The sequence below is a fragment of the Geotrypetes seraphini genome, chromosome 3 (assembly GCF_902459505.1).
Source record: "Geotrypetes seraphini chromosome 3, aGeoSer1.1, whole genome shotgun sequence".
NCBI classification, from domain to species: Eukaryota; Metazoa; Chordata; class Amphibia; order Gymnophiona; family Dermophiidae; genus Geotrypetes; species Geotrypetes seraphini.
The window spans coordinates 224,363,368-224,381,055 of NC_047086.1; the positions used below are offsets into that span (position 1 = coordinate 224,363,368).

Below are 17,688 nucleotides of genomic sequence, written 5' to 3' on the forward strand. Positions count from 1 at the left end.
GTCGCTCGCGCCGTGTTTCGGTGGGCTGAGCGTGTCCTGGATCGGGAGTCTGATGACTGGTCTCTAGTGGATCAGGAGGTAGCGAAGATTGCGATGGCTGCCTCGTTTCTCTCAGATGCTCTTTATGACTTGGTGCGGATTTCGGCTAAGTCTATGGCATGGCCGCGCGGCGTATTTTGTGGCTGCGCGCTTGGGCGGCGGATTCTGCATCCAAAGCTAAGTTTACTAAAGTTCCCTTTAGGGGGTCTTTTTGTTTGGAGAGGAATTAGATGAGTTGATTCAGACTCTGACGGACTCGGAGGTGCCCCGTCTGCCTGAGGACCGTGCCCGCCCTGCGTCTAGGTGTGGGGCTGCCCGGGGGCGTTTGCGGGAATTTCGCAAGTATCGCCCGGGGCGTGGGGCTGCTTCTTTCCCGGCTCAGCGTTTTTCCCGGGGTCGGTTCTTCCAGCGCATGCAGCCCTTTCGGGGGGCCCGTCGGGGGGCAGGGAATCCCTCCGCCGGTTCCCCCGCTTCCCGTCCTGCGCAATGACTCCTTGCCGGCGCCCCCTTTGGTTCCGGTGGGGGCCCGGCTGCGCAAATTTTTCCCCAAATGGGCCGAGATCGCGTCCGATCAGTGGGTCCTTGAGGTGGTGCGGGACGGTTACGCTCTGGAGTTTACCCGCTCTCTGCCGGACCTTTTCCTCGCTTCTCCATGTCAGACTCCATGGAAGACGCAGGCTTTTCGTCAGACCCTTCAGCGTTTGCTAGATCTCGAGGCAGTGGTGCCGGTGTCCCCTACGGAGTGGGGCACCGGCAGGTACTCCATTTACTTTGTGGTGGCCATAAAGGAGGGGACCTTTCGGCCCATCCTGGATTTGAAAGGGGTCAACAGAGCTCTCCAGATTCCGTCTTTCCGCATGGAAACGCTGCGGTCGGTCATTCTGGCGGTTCAGCCGGGGGAGTTTCTTACGTCTCTCGATCTGACGGAGGCCTACTTGCAGGTTCCAATTCGGGCCTCTCATCAGCACTTCCTTCGCTTTGCGATCTTGGGGCGGCACTTTCAGTTCTGTGCGCTTCCCTTTGGTCTGGCCACGGCTCCTCGGACGTTCACCACGGTAATGGTGGTCGTCGCGGCAGCCTTGCGGTCGGTGGGCATCCTGGTTCACCCCTACCTGGACGACTGGTTGATTCGGGTAAAGTCGTTGCAGGAGAGCTCCCGGGTTACGGCTCGGGTGGTGGAGTTTCTCCGGTCGCTGGGCTGGGTGGTCAACCTTTCCAAGAGTCGGTTGGTCCCGGCTCAGCGTCTGGAGTGCCTTGGGGTTATGTTCGACACCTCCTTGGGGAAGGTCTTCCTTCCAGAGGCCCGGGTGAGCAAATTGCAATCTCAGATTCGCCTGCTTTTGGCGTCCCGGGGTCCTCGGGCGCGAGATTTCCTCCAAGTCCTGGGGTCAATGGCGGCGTCCCTGGACGTGGTGAGGTGGGCGCGGGCCCACATGCGTCCTCTTCAGTATGCTCTGCTCCGGAGGTGGTCTCCCCGGAGGCAAGATTTGGATGTTCCGGTTCCCCTACGAGGCTTGGCGCGCTGCAGTCTGCGCTGGTGGCTCCGGACCCCTCACCTGGTTCAGGGGGTGGGTCTGGATCTCCCGCAGTGGACGGTGCTCCTTACGGATGCGAGTCTCCTCGGTTGGGGGGCTCAGTTTATGGGCCACTCAGCTCGGGGCACCTGGTCCGCGGAGGAGGCCTCCTGGTCGATCAACGTGTTGGAGACCAGAGCGGTCAGGCTGGCGCTGTTAGCTTTCCACTCCCTTTTGCTGGGCAAGTCGGTCAGAGTCCTGTCGGACAATGCCACGGCGGTGGCTTATGTCAATCGTCAGGGGGGCACCAAGAGCACTCCTGTGGCGCAGGAGGCGGCTCGGCTCATGGTTTGGGCGGAGTCCCATCTTCTGGACCTCTCGGCTTCTCATATAGCCGGGGTAGAAAATGTTCAGGCAGACTTCCTCAGTCGTCACTTCCTGGATCCAGGAGAGTGGTTTCTCGGCGCCGGAGCGTTTCGGTTGATAGTGCAAGATTGGGGGCAGCCCCTGATGGACCTGATGGCCACGAGTGGCAACGCCAAAGTGCCCCGCTTCTTCAGTCGTCGCAGGGAAGGGCTGGCCGAGGGTCTGGATGCTCTGGTCCAGCCGTGGCCAACGGAGGGGCTGTTGTATGTGTTCCCTCCTTGGCCGCTGGTGGGCAGAGTGCTTCTTCGCATTGTTCACCATCCGGGTTTGGTGGTGCTGGTGGCACCGGATTGGCCTCGACGTCCGTGGTATGCGGATCTGGTGAGGCACCTGGTGGCGGTTCCTCTTCCTCTGCCTCTCTCGGACGACCTTCTGATGCAGGGTCCCATTCCCATGTTCGACCCGTCTCCCTTCTGTCTTACGGCGTGGCTCTTGAAAGGGGTCGCCTTAGCAAGAAGGGATATTCAGACAAGGTGATCGCTACACTGTTGGGGTCCCGGAGGCTTTCTACCTCTCGGGCTTATGTGCGTCTCTTTGAGGAATGGTGTCGGGCGCGGGGAGTGACCTCTTTTCGCGCTTCTCTGCCTAACATTCTAGAGTTCTGGCAGGATGGCCTGGATAGAGGCCTGGCTTGGTCTTCTCTCCGGGTTCATCTTGCGGCCCTGTCGGCCTTTCGAGGGTTGGTGTCAGGTCAGCGTTTATCGGCTCTTCCTGATGGGATTCGGTTTCTGCGGGCGGCCAAGTTGCTTAGGCCTCCCCTACGGCCCTCGGTTCCCTCTTGGGATCTTAATCTGGTTCTCTCTGTTTTGGTGCGCCCGCCTTTCGAGCCCTTGGACGACTGTTCTTTGAAGGACCTTACTTTGAAGGCGGTCTTTTTGGTGGCCATTACTTCTGCTAGGCGTGTTTCTGAGCTGCAGGCTTTCTCTTGTAGGGCTCCCTTCTTGGAGTTTTCTAGGGAGCGGGTCGTCTTGCGGCCTGTTCCTTCCTTTCTGCCGAAGGTTGTTTCTCCTTTTCATGTCAATCAATCGGTGGTTCTCCCGGTCTTGGGTGGTCGGGAGGGCTCTTCTGAGCAACGGCAGCTGCGCAAGTTGGATGTCGGTCGGGTCCTTCGCTCTTATGTGCAGCGGACCCAGGAATTCCGGAAGTCCGATCATCTCTTTGTCCTCCTGGCTGGTCCTCGTCGGGGAGCTGGCGCTTCTAAGGCTACTATTGCACGCTGGATCAAGGAGACGATTGCTTCCGCTTATCTTCTGAAACAGCAGCCTGTTCCGGAGTTTCTCAAGGCTCATTCCACTCGGGGTCAGGCGGCTTCTTGGGCTGAGTCGTCGCTCGTGCCTCCGGTGGATATTTGTAAGGCTGCGGTTTGGTCCTCCTTGCATTCATTTGTTAGACATTATCGGGTAGATGTTCAGGCGCGTCGGGACGCGGTGTTCGGTGAGCGTGTTCTGGTATCGGCCCTTCGGGGGTCCCGCCCGTGAGAGGGACTGCTTTGGTACGTCCCATTCGTAAAGTTAACCTCTACTGGTCTGGAGAGTGCTAAAGAAGGAGAAATTAGGTTCTTACCTGCTAATTTACTTTCTTTTAGCTTCTCCAGACCAGTAGAGGTCCCCACCCTGTCTGTTGTTGTTGTTGTTGTTGGGGCTGTTTTCGCGGGCAGTTTTTGTTTTTTGCTGCGGGTTCTAGTATTTTTCTAGGGCCGGGGAGAATTAAAGAACAGCGGCTGTGGCTCGGCTGGCTTAGCTGGCGAGCTGTGGGGACATTTTCCTTCGGGTATTTCTCCTCTGCATTTTCCAACAGCATTTGGGTATGTTATTTGTTACTCCTGTTCGGAGTATTGTTTTCTTCCTGTTTTCCAGTTCTTGGTTCTGCTTGGCTATTCGGCAGACTGAGAGAAATAGAGAAGGGAGGATAGTATATACTGTCCCAAAGTTTTGTTTTCAGTCTCCACCTGCTGGTCATGATTAGATATATACCCATTCGTAAAGTTAACCTCTACTGGTCTGGAGAAGCTAAAAGAAAGTAAATTAGCAGGTAAGAACCTAATTTCTCCTTCTTGTTGCATAGAACATTTTGGACCCCAGTTTGTTTACAAAAGTTAGATAGCTCTAAGTTTAATAGATGCTGGCATTGTCATCTCGAAGCTGAGACATTAGATCACTTGCTATTCTTTTGTCCATTGATACTTGCTTTTTGGAAATCAATTTGGGGGCAAATAAATGATTTGTTAGAAAATCCGGTTGCATTAACTTATGACACTGTGTTATTCGGAACATCAATGAGAGCTAAGTGTCAAATTTCATCTAATAATAATAAACTATTACTCATTATCCTTTTCCTATCATAATAAATTTTATGTTACGCTGGTTCCAATCGTAATTATTTTAGCAAAGTTTTGTATTATTCACCGTTATCATTTACGGCTATTGTAAACATAACGTAAATAAGTCATAAGTCTGTAAATTCAAATATTTTGTGTTCCTGGCTCTTTATTAGTCCATACAGACTGTTTATCCACTGTCTATATCACGATAGGAAAAGGTTATGACAGAGGTTGCAATACAACATATAATGGAAAATTGGGATCGCTTAAATTATAGCTTTTGGTGGAATTCACTATGTCACATATTTAAAATGGAAAGGGTAATTGCCATACAACGGGGATGCATTAAGAAATTTGGGAGCCATTAACAAAATATTGTAATGATTGAATACCAACTATTTCCCCTTAAATTTGCACATCCATGGAGGGGGGGAGGATTTCTTGGGTTTTTTTTCTTTTTTGAAAGTAACAATGTGGGGGGGGGGGTTATTATATGTTTTGCTTGAATTGACAAATGTTATTGAGTAGGGATGAGGAGGGATATGGAATTTGAAATTGGTTTTGCATAATATTAAGTGATGTACTGTTTCACTTATTGTAAGTGTTAAAATGAATAAATAATTTAAAAAAAGAAAATTGAATAAATAAATAAATAAAAGCTCTGTTAAAAAAAAAAAGCAGTACAGAGTTTAACTGAAGAAATCCCTTTTACTTGCCAGTGAGGAATTTCCACAATTAGCACCTCAGGAGAGCCTGGAGAGTATCGGGACTGCCTGGACTTTGGACTGAAAGTCTTCCTCGAGTCTCAGCAGGCCCCTTCCTGCCTGCTATGTAGTTGGGAATGCTGGTGGGCAGGCTCTGTGAAACCTGCAAGAGCTGACAGCTGGCATTTCTGTCTATTCCAGTTGCAATAAGCTGTTTCCGACTTGGAAACAGCCCCAGGTGTGGGGGGATGGACATGGTTAGGTCCTGCTCTGCTTCTCCTCCTGAGGCATCATTGCCTCAGGAGGCTATGTGGTCTCAATATCTCTGGCAGGAATCATGGTCTTGTTACTGTTTCAATGCAGCAGGAACCTGTTCCCTCTAACTGCAGGGTTGGAGAGTTGGGAGTGGTTTGTGTTCTCTACCCCTCTTGGACCCATCTTCTGTGGGGGCCCAAAGTTATTTTTGGCTCGGCACATATGGGCAAGCAGGTCCTGATGGCAGAAGAGTGGTTCCTGCTTCTCTGGGCCTCTCCAAAATCCAAATGGCCCAGGATGGCAGGCACTCTTCTTGAGTCACCAGTGCCTTCGGGGACAGATAGAGAGGTCCTCTCAGACTCCCTGTCCTCTCCAGATTTCAATGTGGAGGGTCCCCAGAACCGGAGGAAGAGCAGTCTCATCTTGTTTGGCTTTTTCAGGAGAGGAGTTGACTTGTCTTATTGATGAGGTGATTGCTGCAGACTATAGATGTGGATCCCGTGGAGGGCCTCCCCCAAGTATTTTCCCATGCACAAAGCCCTTGTTCACATGATGATGGCAGAGTGGGAAGTGCTGGATGGATATCTCTGAGGATCCAGAGTGCTGGAACACCTATACACCTTCACTCCAGAGGAAGTGGCGAAGTATTGGTTGTTCTCCAAAGTTGATGCCCTTGTTACAGCAGTCACAAAGGTGACAGCGGTTCCAGTTCAGGGAGGCACTGCCCTTAAGGAGTGTCACGATAAGAATGTAGAGCATCAGTTTTGCTTTGCTTTTCAGTAGGGATTTCTGGCATCCATGCAGCTCAATGTGTAGCAAATAGAATGTTAGGAATTATCAGGAAAGGAATGAAAATGTTATAATGCCCTTGTATAGAGAGTTGCGCGGAGACAGAAATCAAACCCGTCCCCAGAAGAATCAAAACCCGTCCCCATCCGTCCCCGTTGGAATCAAATCCATCCCCACCCGTCTCTATAAACTTCAGAAGTAGTTATTTCATTTAATTATGCTACTGAATTAAAGGCTCTGGTAGAGACCCATTTACAAAGACACTTTATTAATTTGGAAATATTAATTGGGAAGAATACTTACTTTGTAAACAGGTTTCTACCAGAGCCTCTAATGTAAATATAAAATATAAATACTCAGCTGATGAGAACCTCCAAGCTGTCAGCTGAGGACTTCCTTTGCAGTTGGCTGGGGGTCCCTTTTGCCAAGCTTGGCAGGCAGCAGTAGCATTCCTGAGTCACAGATGCTGGCATCTCAGTGGCTCATGGATGTTGCCAGCGACTGCTGTGCTTGGTGGATGGGAGTTCTGGCCGTCTCTAGAGGAGGTCCTCTGCTGGTGGTGCTTGGGGATCCCCATCAGCCACAGCAAGGGCCAGCAAGTACTTCAACACTGTAGAAATAAAACCACAAATGCATTTCCTTTTCTTTTGAACACAATACAAAGACATCTGCTGTATACATTTCTTAAAGCTAATATATTTTAGTCAATAAATTCTGTTTTTTACCTTTGTTGTCTGGAAACTTATTTTTCCATCAAGTTGGTCCCAGTTTCTTTTTTCCGCTTTCCCATCTTCTATAAATTCTTCTGTTGCTGTCCATTGGTTCCTCCTACCATGGTCCAGCATTTATCCCTTTCTCATCTTTCGCCCCTGCCCATCAGTCCCATGCCTGACATTTCTCCTTCTGTTCTATCACCCCTCTCCAGCACCATGCCACATCTCTCCCTCCATTCCCTTCACCATTATGTCCAACATTCCTCCCTCTTGCATCCCTTTCAATCTGTCCCACTGTTCCCTTTCCACCACAACATTTCTCCCTCTCATCTTTCTCTTCCCTTTCATCTGTACCTCATTCCCTCACTATGACCAAAAATTTTCCTCTTTCTTCCATTCCTTGTGTACACGACCATCTCTTTCCCTCTCACTGACACACCCATGCCCAATTCTCCCTTTCTATTCCCTCCTCCACCTCAGCATCTCTTTCCCTCCCTTCCTTTCTCCCAAGTTCATCCCTTCTGTGTCCAAAAACGGACTCCCTCTTCACCCCTTCCCTTCTGTGTCCTGTGCTGGCCTCCCACATTCGAGTCCAGATAACAGCAGGGCCGAGAGGCTCGTCTTCTTTTCCTGCCTGCAGCATGCCACACGTAGCTGACTCGGAAGTCTTCCCCCGATGTCTGAGGGAAGGCTTCGCGTCAGTCACGTGCAGCAAAACTTGGGATCACCAAAGATGAAACTTCAAAAACTTTTTCTGGGTCAAGCCATATTCTAAAACTGTGCAATCAATGCACAGCACAGATATCAGTAACTTATTTCTTTGGTTCTTGATGTATAGAAATTCTACCCAACCCCATATGGAGCAGCATTGAGTGGGCGGAGTTTCATACTGAAGAAGAGAGCAGAGAGGTAGATTTGAGGAGGCGGAGCACTCCTTCTCTGTACTAGCACTTTGCCCTCTCCTCGAGCATAAAACTCTGCCCACTCAATGCAGTTTCTAATGGCAACGGCCATAGCAACAGAATTTAAAGGTAGGAGGCCCTGGGCAATTAGCCGGATTTGCTCTGTTGTAGCTACGCCCCTTTGTACAAGCCTTGTGAAATCAGAAAATATTCATTTGAAGGCTTTCTCAATGTCTATGCCCCCTTTTCTAGTAGTAACAGCAGCTGACTCCACAAAGGAAGTGACATTAAAAACCTGCAAGGCAGAGGGCTTTTCATGTGTTTTCTTTCACAGAGAACCTCCCAAAGCATCACATGCTACTCCGATCGATGCATTCTATACGGGGGGGGGGGGGGGGGTCGGGGTTCTACTCCCAGTCCCTGCCATTTTTACCTGCTGCCAGAACTTTCAAACTACTATGTTAAAAGAGAAAAGCTGTGCAGGTCCGCCAAGTCGCAGAGCTTAGCAGTGTCCACATTCGGCCCTGCACGCTGCACGTGACTGACGTGAAGCCTTTCCTCCAACATCGGAAGAAGACTTCTGGGTCAGTTACGTGTGGCGTGCTGCAGGAAGGAAAAAAAGAAGACGAGCCTCTCTGCTCGAGTTGCCTCCAACCCCGCGGGATCCTCGAGACCACGAGGGGCATCCCCACGGGATCCCTGCAACCCGAAGGGGGAACCCGCGGGATTCCTGTTGTCCCCGTTCCTGTGCAGCTCTCTACCCTTGTATCACGCTATGGTACTACTACACCTCAAATACTGTGTGTAGTTCTGGTCGCCGTATCTTAAAAAAGATATAACGAAACTAGAAAAGGTAAAGAGAAGGGTGACAAAAATGATAAAAGGGATGGGACGACTTCCCTATGGGGAAAAGTTAAAGCAGCTAGGGCTCTTCAGCTTGGAAAAGAGATGGCTCAGGGGTGATATGATAGAGGTATGTAAAATACTGAGTGGAGTGGAAAGGGTAGATGTGAATCGCTTCTTCACTCTTTCCAAAAATACTAGGACTAGGAGGCATGCAATGAAGCTACTAAGCAGTAGATTTAAAACAAACCAGAGAAAATATCTTTTCACACAACGTGTAATTAAACTCTGAAAATTTGTTTCCGGAGAATGTGGTGAAATCAGTTAGCTTAGCAGAATTTTAAAAAGATTTAGATAATTTCCTAAAAGTCCATAGGCCATTATTGAGATGGCTTGGGGAAATCCACTATTTATTCCTAGGATAAGCAGCATAAAATCTAGATTCTTCCTCCTCCCCTGAAAATCTGGAGGGCTTGGCCCCATCCCTGACCTTTGAGATCTTGATTCATTCATAAAGAGGGAGAAATTCAAAATGAAAATACTAGCCATTATCCCAGGACAAGCAGGCAGGTATTCTCACTAGTGGGTGATGTCATCAGACAGAGCCCCGGTACGGACGTCTCACAAGCACGTGTTGCTTGTAGAAACTTAAAGTTTCTAGATGCCCGCACCGCGCATGCGCCGGTGCCTTCCTACCCGGAGATCCGGGCGTGTCTCCTCAGTTCTTTCTTTTCCGCGGAGCTGAGAAGTTCAACTTCATCATGCGCTAGCTGAATTCAGTTAAATTTGCCTTCCTTGTCCGCGTTTTCGCCTTTCTTTTAATTACAGTTAACAGTTCTTTTATTTTCGTAAAAAAAAAAAAAAAAAAAAGAAGATTATTTCCTCCGGCGGGTCGAACGGGCCGGCCACGTGGCTCAGGCCCACTGGCTTCGACCTCGCGGCGGAGATTTTCCGGCCTATGTCCCGGCCAACCACCGGGTTTTAAAAAGTGCAGCAAGTGCCAACGCGCGATTTCACTCACGGACCCTCACTGGCGCTGTTTGCAGTGTTTGGGCCCTGACCACATCCCGAAATCGTGCGGGCCTTGCTCTACCCTTACGGCACGCTCATTCAAGCGGCGTTGCCTATTGTGGGAATCGATGTTCAAGATGGACACAGCTAAGGATCCCACAGCCTCCACTTCATCTGATACCTCCCCGGTTCGGGCGAAACCGGCATCGACCACCCCTGCATCGAGTGTGGTGAAACCGGCATCGCTCGCCCCGACACCATCCACGAGCTCGACGTCGGTGCCTGCCCCGGTCTCCTCGGTTCAGGTACCTCTTCCTTCCACAGTGCCACCAATGGTCATCAAAGTGCCGAAAGCTGCTAAGCAGAAGCACTCGACCTCGAAGGAGCGCGATGTCCGTGCAGGAGGACCCCCTTTCGGTGCGGATCCCTCCCTATCGGCTTCGCTACGGTCCGTGCTGGAAGCTCAATTCGTTGAGCTCATGCAGACCATCGGACCCAGGCTCATCGCTGCCATACAGGGTGACCTCCCGGTACCGACCCAAAGGGGCGGTCCGCCCCCTCCCCCTCCCCCACACCGTTCGACCTCGACAACCGACGAGGACGAACGGGGGAGGGCGGCGATGCCCACGCGGCAAACCTCGCTTACCGATATGCCGCCATTAGAACCCATTACGCCTCCGCGCCAACATGGGACCAGACCCCCGCTCGATACTCGAAGCCCTGGGCATAGTCAGGAAGAGTTCTTCCGCACTCCTTACCAGACTTGGGTAGCATCGCAAGAATCCGCATCGCAAACCCAGTTGCGATCCACCGCTTCCAGCCCTATCCACTTGGGGGCCTCGGGAGACCATGCGATGCACATACGATCCCGATCCCCGTCCCGCCACCGAGACGGGCACCGATCGAGACACTCATCCTGGCACTCCTCACGCCATTCGGAGGTGTCACCGCAGAAAAAACTGCAACGTAGGGGATACTCCTCAACAGAGGCGTCCCCTCCGAGGGGCCCGGAGTACGAGGAGACACCGGTACCCGATTCTCCTTGTCACTCCCCGATGTCCACAGACCTGGAGGCCTCATCCTCCTCCAGCCCGTCCCACAGACCGACGCTGGCGGAACAATTGTCCTTCTCATCATTCCTCCGACAAATGGCGGATGATCTGGACGTGACCCTTGACACGGGCTCCAGATACTCCAAAGAGTATCTGGACACCATGCACTTACCTAACCCTCCAACGGAGTCGCTCCGGCTCCCCTTGCATAAATTACTGGACCAGACCTTCATGCAGTGCTTCGAAACGCCGTATTCCATACCGGCGATCCCCAGCAAACTCGATGCTCGATACCGCATCGTGCACCATAAAGGGTTCGAGGGCCCCCAACTCTCCCACCAATCCCTATTGGTCGAGTCCTCCCTCAAACGCTCTCATCCCTCCCAGGTCTACGCTTCTGTACCGCCGGGCCGAGAGGGAAGAACGATGGACAAATTTGGTAGAAAATTCTACCAAAACTCCATGATGGCGTCACGGGTGCTAAACTACAACTTCTTTTTCTCTTCCTATCTGGAGTTCTTCTTGCCGGTACTCCGCAAGTTCACTCCGTTCATAGACAACCAAGCTCGATTCGAGTTCGAGGAAGTGGTAGCCTCCCTCTCCCAATTACGCCTCCAGCTGATGCAATCCTCCTTCGATGCATTCGAACTCTCGGCACGCGCCGCCGCAAGCGCGGTAGCTATGCGTCGCCTGGCATGGCTCCGTACAATCGATATGGATCCCAACCTACAGGACAGACTCGCCAACGTACCATGTGCTGGAGCTGACCTGTTCGATGAGTCTATCGAAACTGTTACCAAGAAGCTGTCGGATCATGAAAAATCCTTTCAATCCATCCTACGGCCCAAACCCAAACCTCAACAGTCTCGACCTTCCAGGCCACCCCTGATTTACCAGCGGCGTTACATGCCCAGACAAACGCCCGCGGCGAGACAGCCTGAGAAGAGACAACCCCCCCAGAAGTCTCAGCAAAAAGTCCAGCCACCCGCTGTACCTAAGGCTCCCCAGCCCTTTTGACGCCCCTCCCGGGAGCATAACCTCGGCCTCTCCCATAGGGGGCCGCCTCCATCTTTTTTACCACAGATGGGAGGCCATAACCACGGACCTATGGGTCCTCTCCATCATAAGAGAAGGATACTCCCTTCAATTCCACCGGGTCCCCCCGGACCATCCTTCAAGAGAGTATCCTTCAAGCTCGACGCAGACCTCCCTTCTTCTTCAGGAAGTCCAAAACTTACTTCAGCTTCGGGCGGTCGAGACGGTCCCGTCAGACCAATTGAACCGAGGGTTTTACTCCCGGTACTTCCTCGTCCCGAAGAAAACGGGCGACCTGCGACCCATTTTAGACCTTCGGGCCCTCAACAAGTTCCTGGTCAAAGAGAAGTTTCGCATGTTGACTTTGGCTTCTCTATACCCCCTCCTCGAGCAGAACGACTGGTTATGCTCCCTGGATCTCAAAGAGGCCTACACTCACATCCCCATTCACCCGGACTCCCGAAAGTTCCTCAGATTTCGGGTGGGAAATCTGCACCTACAGTATCGAGTGCTACCATTCGGCCTATCTTCGTCCCCCAGAGTCTTCACAAAGTGCCTGGTGGTAGTGGCCGCAGCACTCAGGGACAGGGGTCTACAGGTCTTTCCATACCTCGACGACTGGCTCATCAAGGCCCCGTCAGCCCCAGAGGTCACTTCGGCGGCCTTGGCTACAACCTACTTCCTCCAGAATTTGGGCTTCGAGATCAACTTCTCCAAGTCCCATCTACAACCTACCCAGTCCCTCCCCTTCATCGGAGCGGTCCTGGACACCACCCGACTCCGAGCATTCCTGCCCCGGCAACGCATGGAGTCTCTTCTTCACCTCTGCCAGTCGGTGATCACTCACCAATCCATACCGGCGAGACAACTGATGGTACTCCTGGGCCATATGGCCTCCACAGTACACGTGACACCCTTTGCCAGACTCCACCTCAGGATCCCCCAGTGGACCCTGGCATCACAGTGGAATCAGACATCCGATCCACTATCCAAACGCATCGTAGTCACACCTGCTCTTCGGCAGTCTCTACTTTGGTGGATGACCTCTTCGAATCTATCCAGAGGTTTGCTGATGCACTCTCCCCCCCATCAGAAAGTTCTCACAACCGACTCGTCGAATTACGCATGGGGGGCCCACCTGGAGGGTCTCCGCACCCAAGGATTCTGGACCAGTGCGGAAAGACTACACCAAATCAATCTATTGGAACTCAGAGCCATCTTCAATGCGCTCCAAGCTTTCCAACACCTACTTCACGACACGGTAATCCTCATTCGCACAGACAATCAGGCTGCCATGTATTACATCAACAAGCAAGGGGGCACGGGCTCGTCCCTCCTTTGCCAGGAAGCTCTACGAGTCTGGGACTGGGCGGTGCGCCACAATGCCTCACTCAGAGCAGTATACATCCAGGGGGAGAACAACGTCCTAGCAGACAAACTAAGCCGTCTGCTACAACCGCACGAATGGACTCTCCATTCCAACCCCCTTCACCAAATCTTCACGCAATGGGGGACGCCTCAGATAGACCTCTTTGCGGCTCCCCACAACGCCAAACTGCCTCAGTTTTGCTCCAGGATCTACACTCCTCATCGCCTCGAGGCAGATGCTTTTCTACTGAACTGGGGGAAACGATTTCTATATGCGTTCCCACCATTCCCGCTGATCCAGAAGACTCTGGTCAAGCTGAAACTCGAACGGGCCACCATGATTCTAATAGCCCCTCGGTGGCCCAGACAACCTTGGTTCTCCCTCCTACTTCAACTCAGCAGCAGGGAACCAGTACCACTTCCAGTGTTTCCTTCACTACTTACTCAACATCAAGGATCACTACTTCATCCCAACCTGCAGTCTCTCCACCTGACAGCTTGGTTCCTCTCAACGTAACCCCTCACCAATTCTCACAAGAAGTGAGGGAAGTCTTGGAAGCTTCCAGGAAGCCCGCCACTCGTCAATGCTACTCCCAGAAATGGACCAGATTCTCCTCATGGTGCGTTTCTAAGTCAAAGGAACCCCAGCGAGCTTCCTTATCCTCCGTGCTGGACTATCTCCTGCACCTATCTCAATCTGGGCTCAAGTCCACATCCATACGAGTCCACCTGAGCGCTATTGCGGCGTTCCACCAACCTCTACAAGGGAAACCCCTCTCGGCCCATCCGGTGGTCGCCAGATTTATGAAAGGACTCTTCCATGTTAACCCTCCTCTCAAACCACCCCCAGTGGTTTGGGACCTCAATGTAGTCCTTTCCCACCTCATGAAGCCCCCGTTTGAACCACTCAACAGGGCCCCTCTGAAGTATCTCACCTGGAAAGTTCTTTTCCTTGTAGCCCTTACGTCCGCTCGCAGAGTCAGCGAGCTCCAGGCATTGATGGCGGACCCACCATTCACAGTATTCCACCATGACAAGGTGGTCCTCCGCACTCACCCGAAATTCCTGCCTAAGGTGGTCTCCGAATTTCATCTCAACCAATCCATCGTACTTCCAGTATTCTTCCCTAAGCCTCATTCTCACCACGGAGAATCGGCCCTTCACACTCTAGACTGTAAACGTGCCTTGGCTTTCTACCTGGATCGCACCAAGCCACACAGAACCACTCCTCAACTTTTTGTCTCCTTCGACCCTAACAAGTTGGGAAGACCCGTATCAAAGCGCACCATCTCTAACTGGATGGCGGCTTGTATCTCTTTCTGCTATGCCCAGGCTGGATTATCACTCCCTTGTAAGGTCACAGCCCATAAGGTCAGAGCAATGGCAGCCTCAGTAGCATTCCTCAGATCAACACCAATCGAGGAAATTTGCAAGGCTGCCACCTGGTCCTCGGTTCACACATTCACCTCACATTATTGTCTGGATACCCTATCCAGACGGGATGGACAGTTTGGCCAAACAGTATTGAAAAATTTATTCTCTTAAGTCGCCAACTCCCCCTCCATCCCACTGAGGTTAGCTTGGAGGTCACCCACTAGTGAGAATACCTGCCTGCTTGTCCTGGGATAAAGCAATGTTACTTACCGTAACAGTTGTTATCCAGGGACAGCAGGCAGCTATTCTCACGTCCCACCCACCTCCCCTGGGTTGGCTTCTCAGGCTAGCTACCTGAACTGAGGAGACACGCCCGGATCTCCGGGTAGGAAGGCACCGGCGCATGCGCGGTGCGGGCATCTAGAAACTTTAAGTTTCTACAAGCAACACGTGCTTGTGAGACGTCCGTACCGGGGCTCTGTCTGATGACATCACCCACTAGTGAGAATAGCTGCCTGCTGTCCCTGGATAACAACTGTTACGGTAAGTAACATTGCTTTGTCTTCCCATTCTTCAGTTGCAATAGTTAGCCCACCTGTGCTCTGAAAGATGCTGTCCACTCACCACTGTGCTTCATGCTCTGCAGCTACTACTAACAGTATTCGATATAGGCACACCACCGATTTTCTAGCACCCCTGGTTCCATACCTTTGCCAGATTACCTTTAGAACATGCTCTAATCCCAGCACCTTCTCATTCCTCTGTAAATCTTCCCCGGCGGTGAGCAGCATCTGCAACTGGCTGCTCATGCCAGCATCTGCTGTCTCTTTAATGTCACTTCTGGGTTACGAGACTAGGAGGTCACGTCAGAGGGAGAGCCGAGGCCAGCAGAAGCAGCTGGTTGCAGATGCTGCTTGTTACCAGACCATCTGTTGCTGGAAAATCAGTGGTATACCTGTACTTAATTTGACTTATAATCTGCTCACTTTCATAACAGAGGGCTCTTCATTCTGCCTGTCATTACAAAAACATCCAAGGCGCAGGGTACATAAACACATTTGTAAAAATAAAAAGATAGGATACATTAGTTCTGAGGATCATAAGAACCAAGGCTCCTTGATGATAAACTAGCTAATAAACTGGGTTTGGAGGTGGGATGGGAGGGGGAGATGTTGTACTGTTCTTATATATTTTTTTTTTTTTTTCAAAATTTTATTTATAACCAACATTTACAAAACAGGCATAAACCCCTATAGACTCGGGGTATCAATGTATATTCCAGCCATAGATCAAAATACAAAGAACCCATGTAAACAAACAATACAAAAAACAACCCCACTCACCCCCTCCCTTGTCCCCCCAGTCCCTCCTTCCGGTTGCTCTCTCAAATACCAAAAAGTTTAGGCTGCAAGTGTCACTAGTCTATATACAAGTCCCATACTTTGTGAAAAGAAATAAAAGTGTCCATTTTTATACTGTTAATTTGGACATCAAACAAATAACATCTAATTTAGCATATACCACATCTAGCGATGGAGTCTCAGATACTGTGCCAGCAACAAAAAAGGCCGCAGCAAACTTATGCGCTGGCTGGGGCACATGAGGAGGTCGCACATGTAAAAGAAAATAGGCAGCCTAGCAAGGGTAAGGGACCTGCAAAATATCCTCCAGAGAGCCTGTCACTTGCCTTCAGAAGCCCTGAACCACAGAGCAAGACCACCAAATGTGCAAAAATGTACCTCGTGCCCCACAGTTACGCCAGCACAAATCAGAAGAACCAGGAAACGCTCGGGACATCTATTCTTATATTATTGAACTTGATGGCAGCTTAACTTATGTGTTGTGTATTTTATTGTATGTTTTGGGGAAGGATTGTTTAAACTTTTTTGGGTGGGGGGAGGGATTTGGGTTATATAACAAAATGTTATGCGTTTTCTTTGTTCTGTTCTTGTATTACTGTATTTTTCAGTGGTCATCAATAAAATGTTTAAAGTATAAAAAACAAAAATATAAAATAACCACATACAATAAATACAAAGACAAAAAAAGCATACCATCAACAGAGGTATAAGCGGTGGACAATAAACAAGAGCATAGAATACAAGTTAATATGGCAATGATATCAAAATATTAAGAACCTTTCCCAAATCTGCATTCTTGTTCTTTCCAGAACTCCCCTGATGCTGGCGGTCATGAGTGGCCACGTTGACTGTGCCCACATGTTGCTGGAGAAGGGGGCCACAGTGGATGCTGGAGATAAGAGGGGCAGGACTACCCTCCATCGAGGAGTCAGTAATCTTTTATTGAGGAAAGGTGTTTTTTTGTATTACCATTTCTTATAGGTTTTTCATGGGATTTTTTTTCTGTTTATCCCTTTGTGCAGGCTGTTACTGGCTGTGAGGACTGTGTGGGAGCCTTGCTAGACCACGATGCCTTTGTGCTATGTCGAGATTTCAAGGGGAGAACTCCAATTCATTTTGCATCAGCATGCGGGCATTCAGACCTCCTGAGGACCCTGCTGCAGGCGGCACTTTCCACTGACCCTCTGGATTCCATTGTGGATTACAGCGGATATACACCAATGCACTGGGCTTCTTACAACGGTGAGCTCTGAGCACCAAGATCACTCCCTCCTGCCATATCCAGCTACCTGCCTTGGGAAACAGAACCGTGTGGGGAGCATGTTTTTCAGGCTTCTTACCTCCCCCATTGCTTTGTCCTGCACCATTTCTTTAGGCTGCCTGCTCCTCACTGGGGGGAGGGGGAGTTTCTTTGCTCCTTCTGTTGCTTCTTTGCTTCATCTGCATTTCATATTCTGACTTTTCTCACACTCAGGACATGAAGAGTGTCTGGAACTATTACTTGAACACAATCCATTAGCATATCTGGAAGGAAACCCTTTTACTCCATTGCACTGTGCAGTGTAAGTTTTTTGTTTGTTTCTCTTCATTTTTTGTTATTTTATGTCTGAAATAAATTGAATTAGTCGGAATGTTTTCATTAATGGGACATATATCCTTTCCCGTTAATATCCCCTATTGAGCATTTTCATGTAAAAGAAAAGCACAAATAATTTTTCTAAGAAATCAGTACGGAGTGAGGCAAAAAAAAGTAACCCCCTAGAGTTTTTTTTGCTGTTTTCTCAGCAACCACTTGAAATTTCAATATTAAATTTTACAGCTTTATTTGTTGTTACTATCTTATGTTTATGTGCCAAGTGGAATGATATTATTTTTAAACATGGCAAAGTTACAACCTCTTTTGTGTGACCACCCAGCAATTTTTGCATGTTCAAAAATTTTTGCACTGTAAAACTACCATTCTTTATTGTCCTTCCAGACCG

General features: G+C 50.2%; 1 protein-coding gene across 3 annotated transcripts in view; it reads left to right on the forward strand.

Moving 5' to 3' along the window:
- ANKRD52 (ankyrin repeat domain 52) overlaps window positions 1-17,688 on the forward strand; it is a 235,565-nt gene that overhangs the window by 153,508 nt on the left and 64,369 nt on the right. For all 3 annotated transcript variants that reach the window (XM_033937117.1, XM_033937118.1, XM_033937119.1), the window contains exons 20-22: window positions 16,516-16,633; window positions 16,729-16,948; window positions 17,181-17,268. In XM_033937117.1, the coding sequence (XP_033793008.1) occupies window positions 16,516-16,633; window positions 16,729-16,948; window positions 17,181-17,268 (426 nt within the window). The remainder of the gene's footprint in view (window positions 1-16,515; window positions 16,634-16,728; window positions 16,949-17,180; window positions 17,269-17,688) is intronic.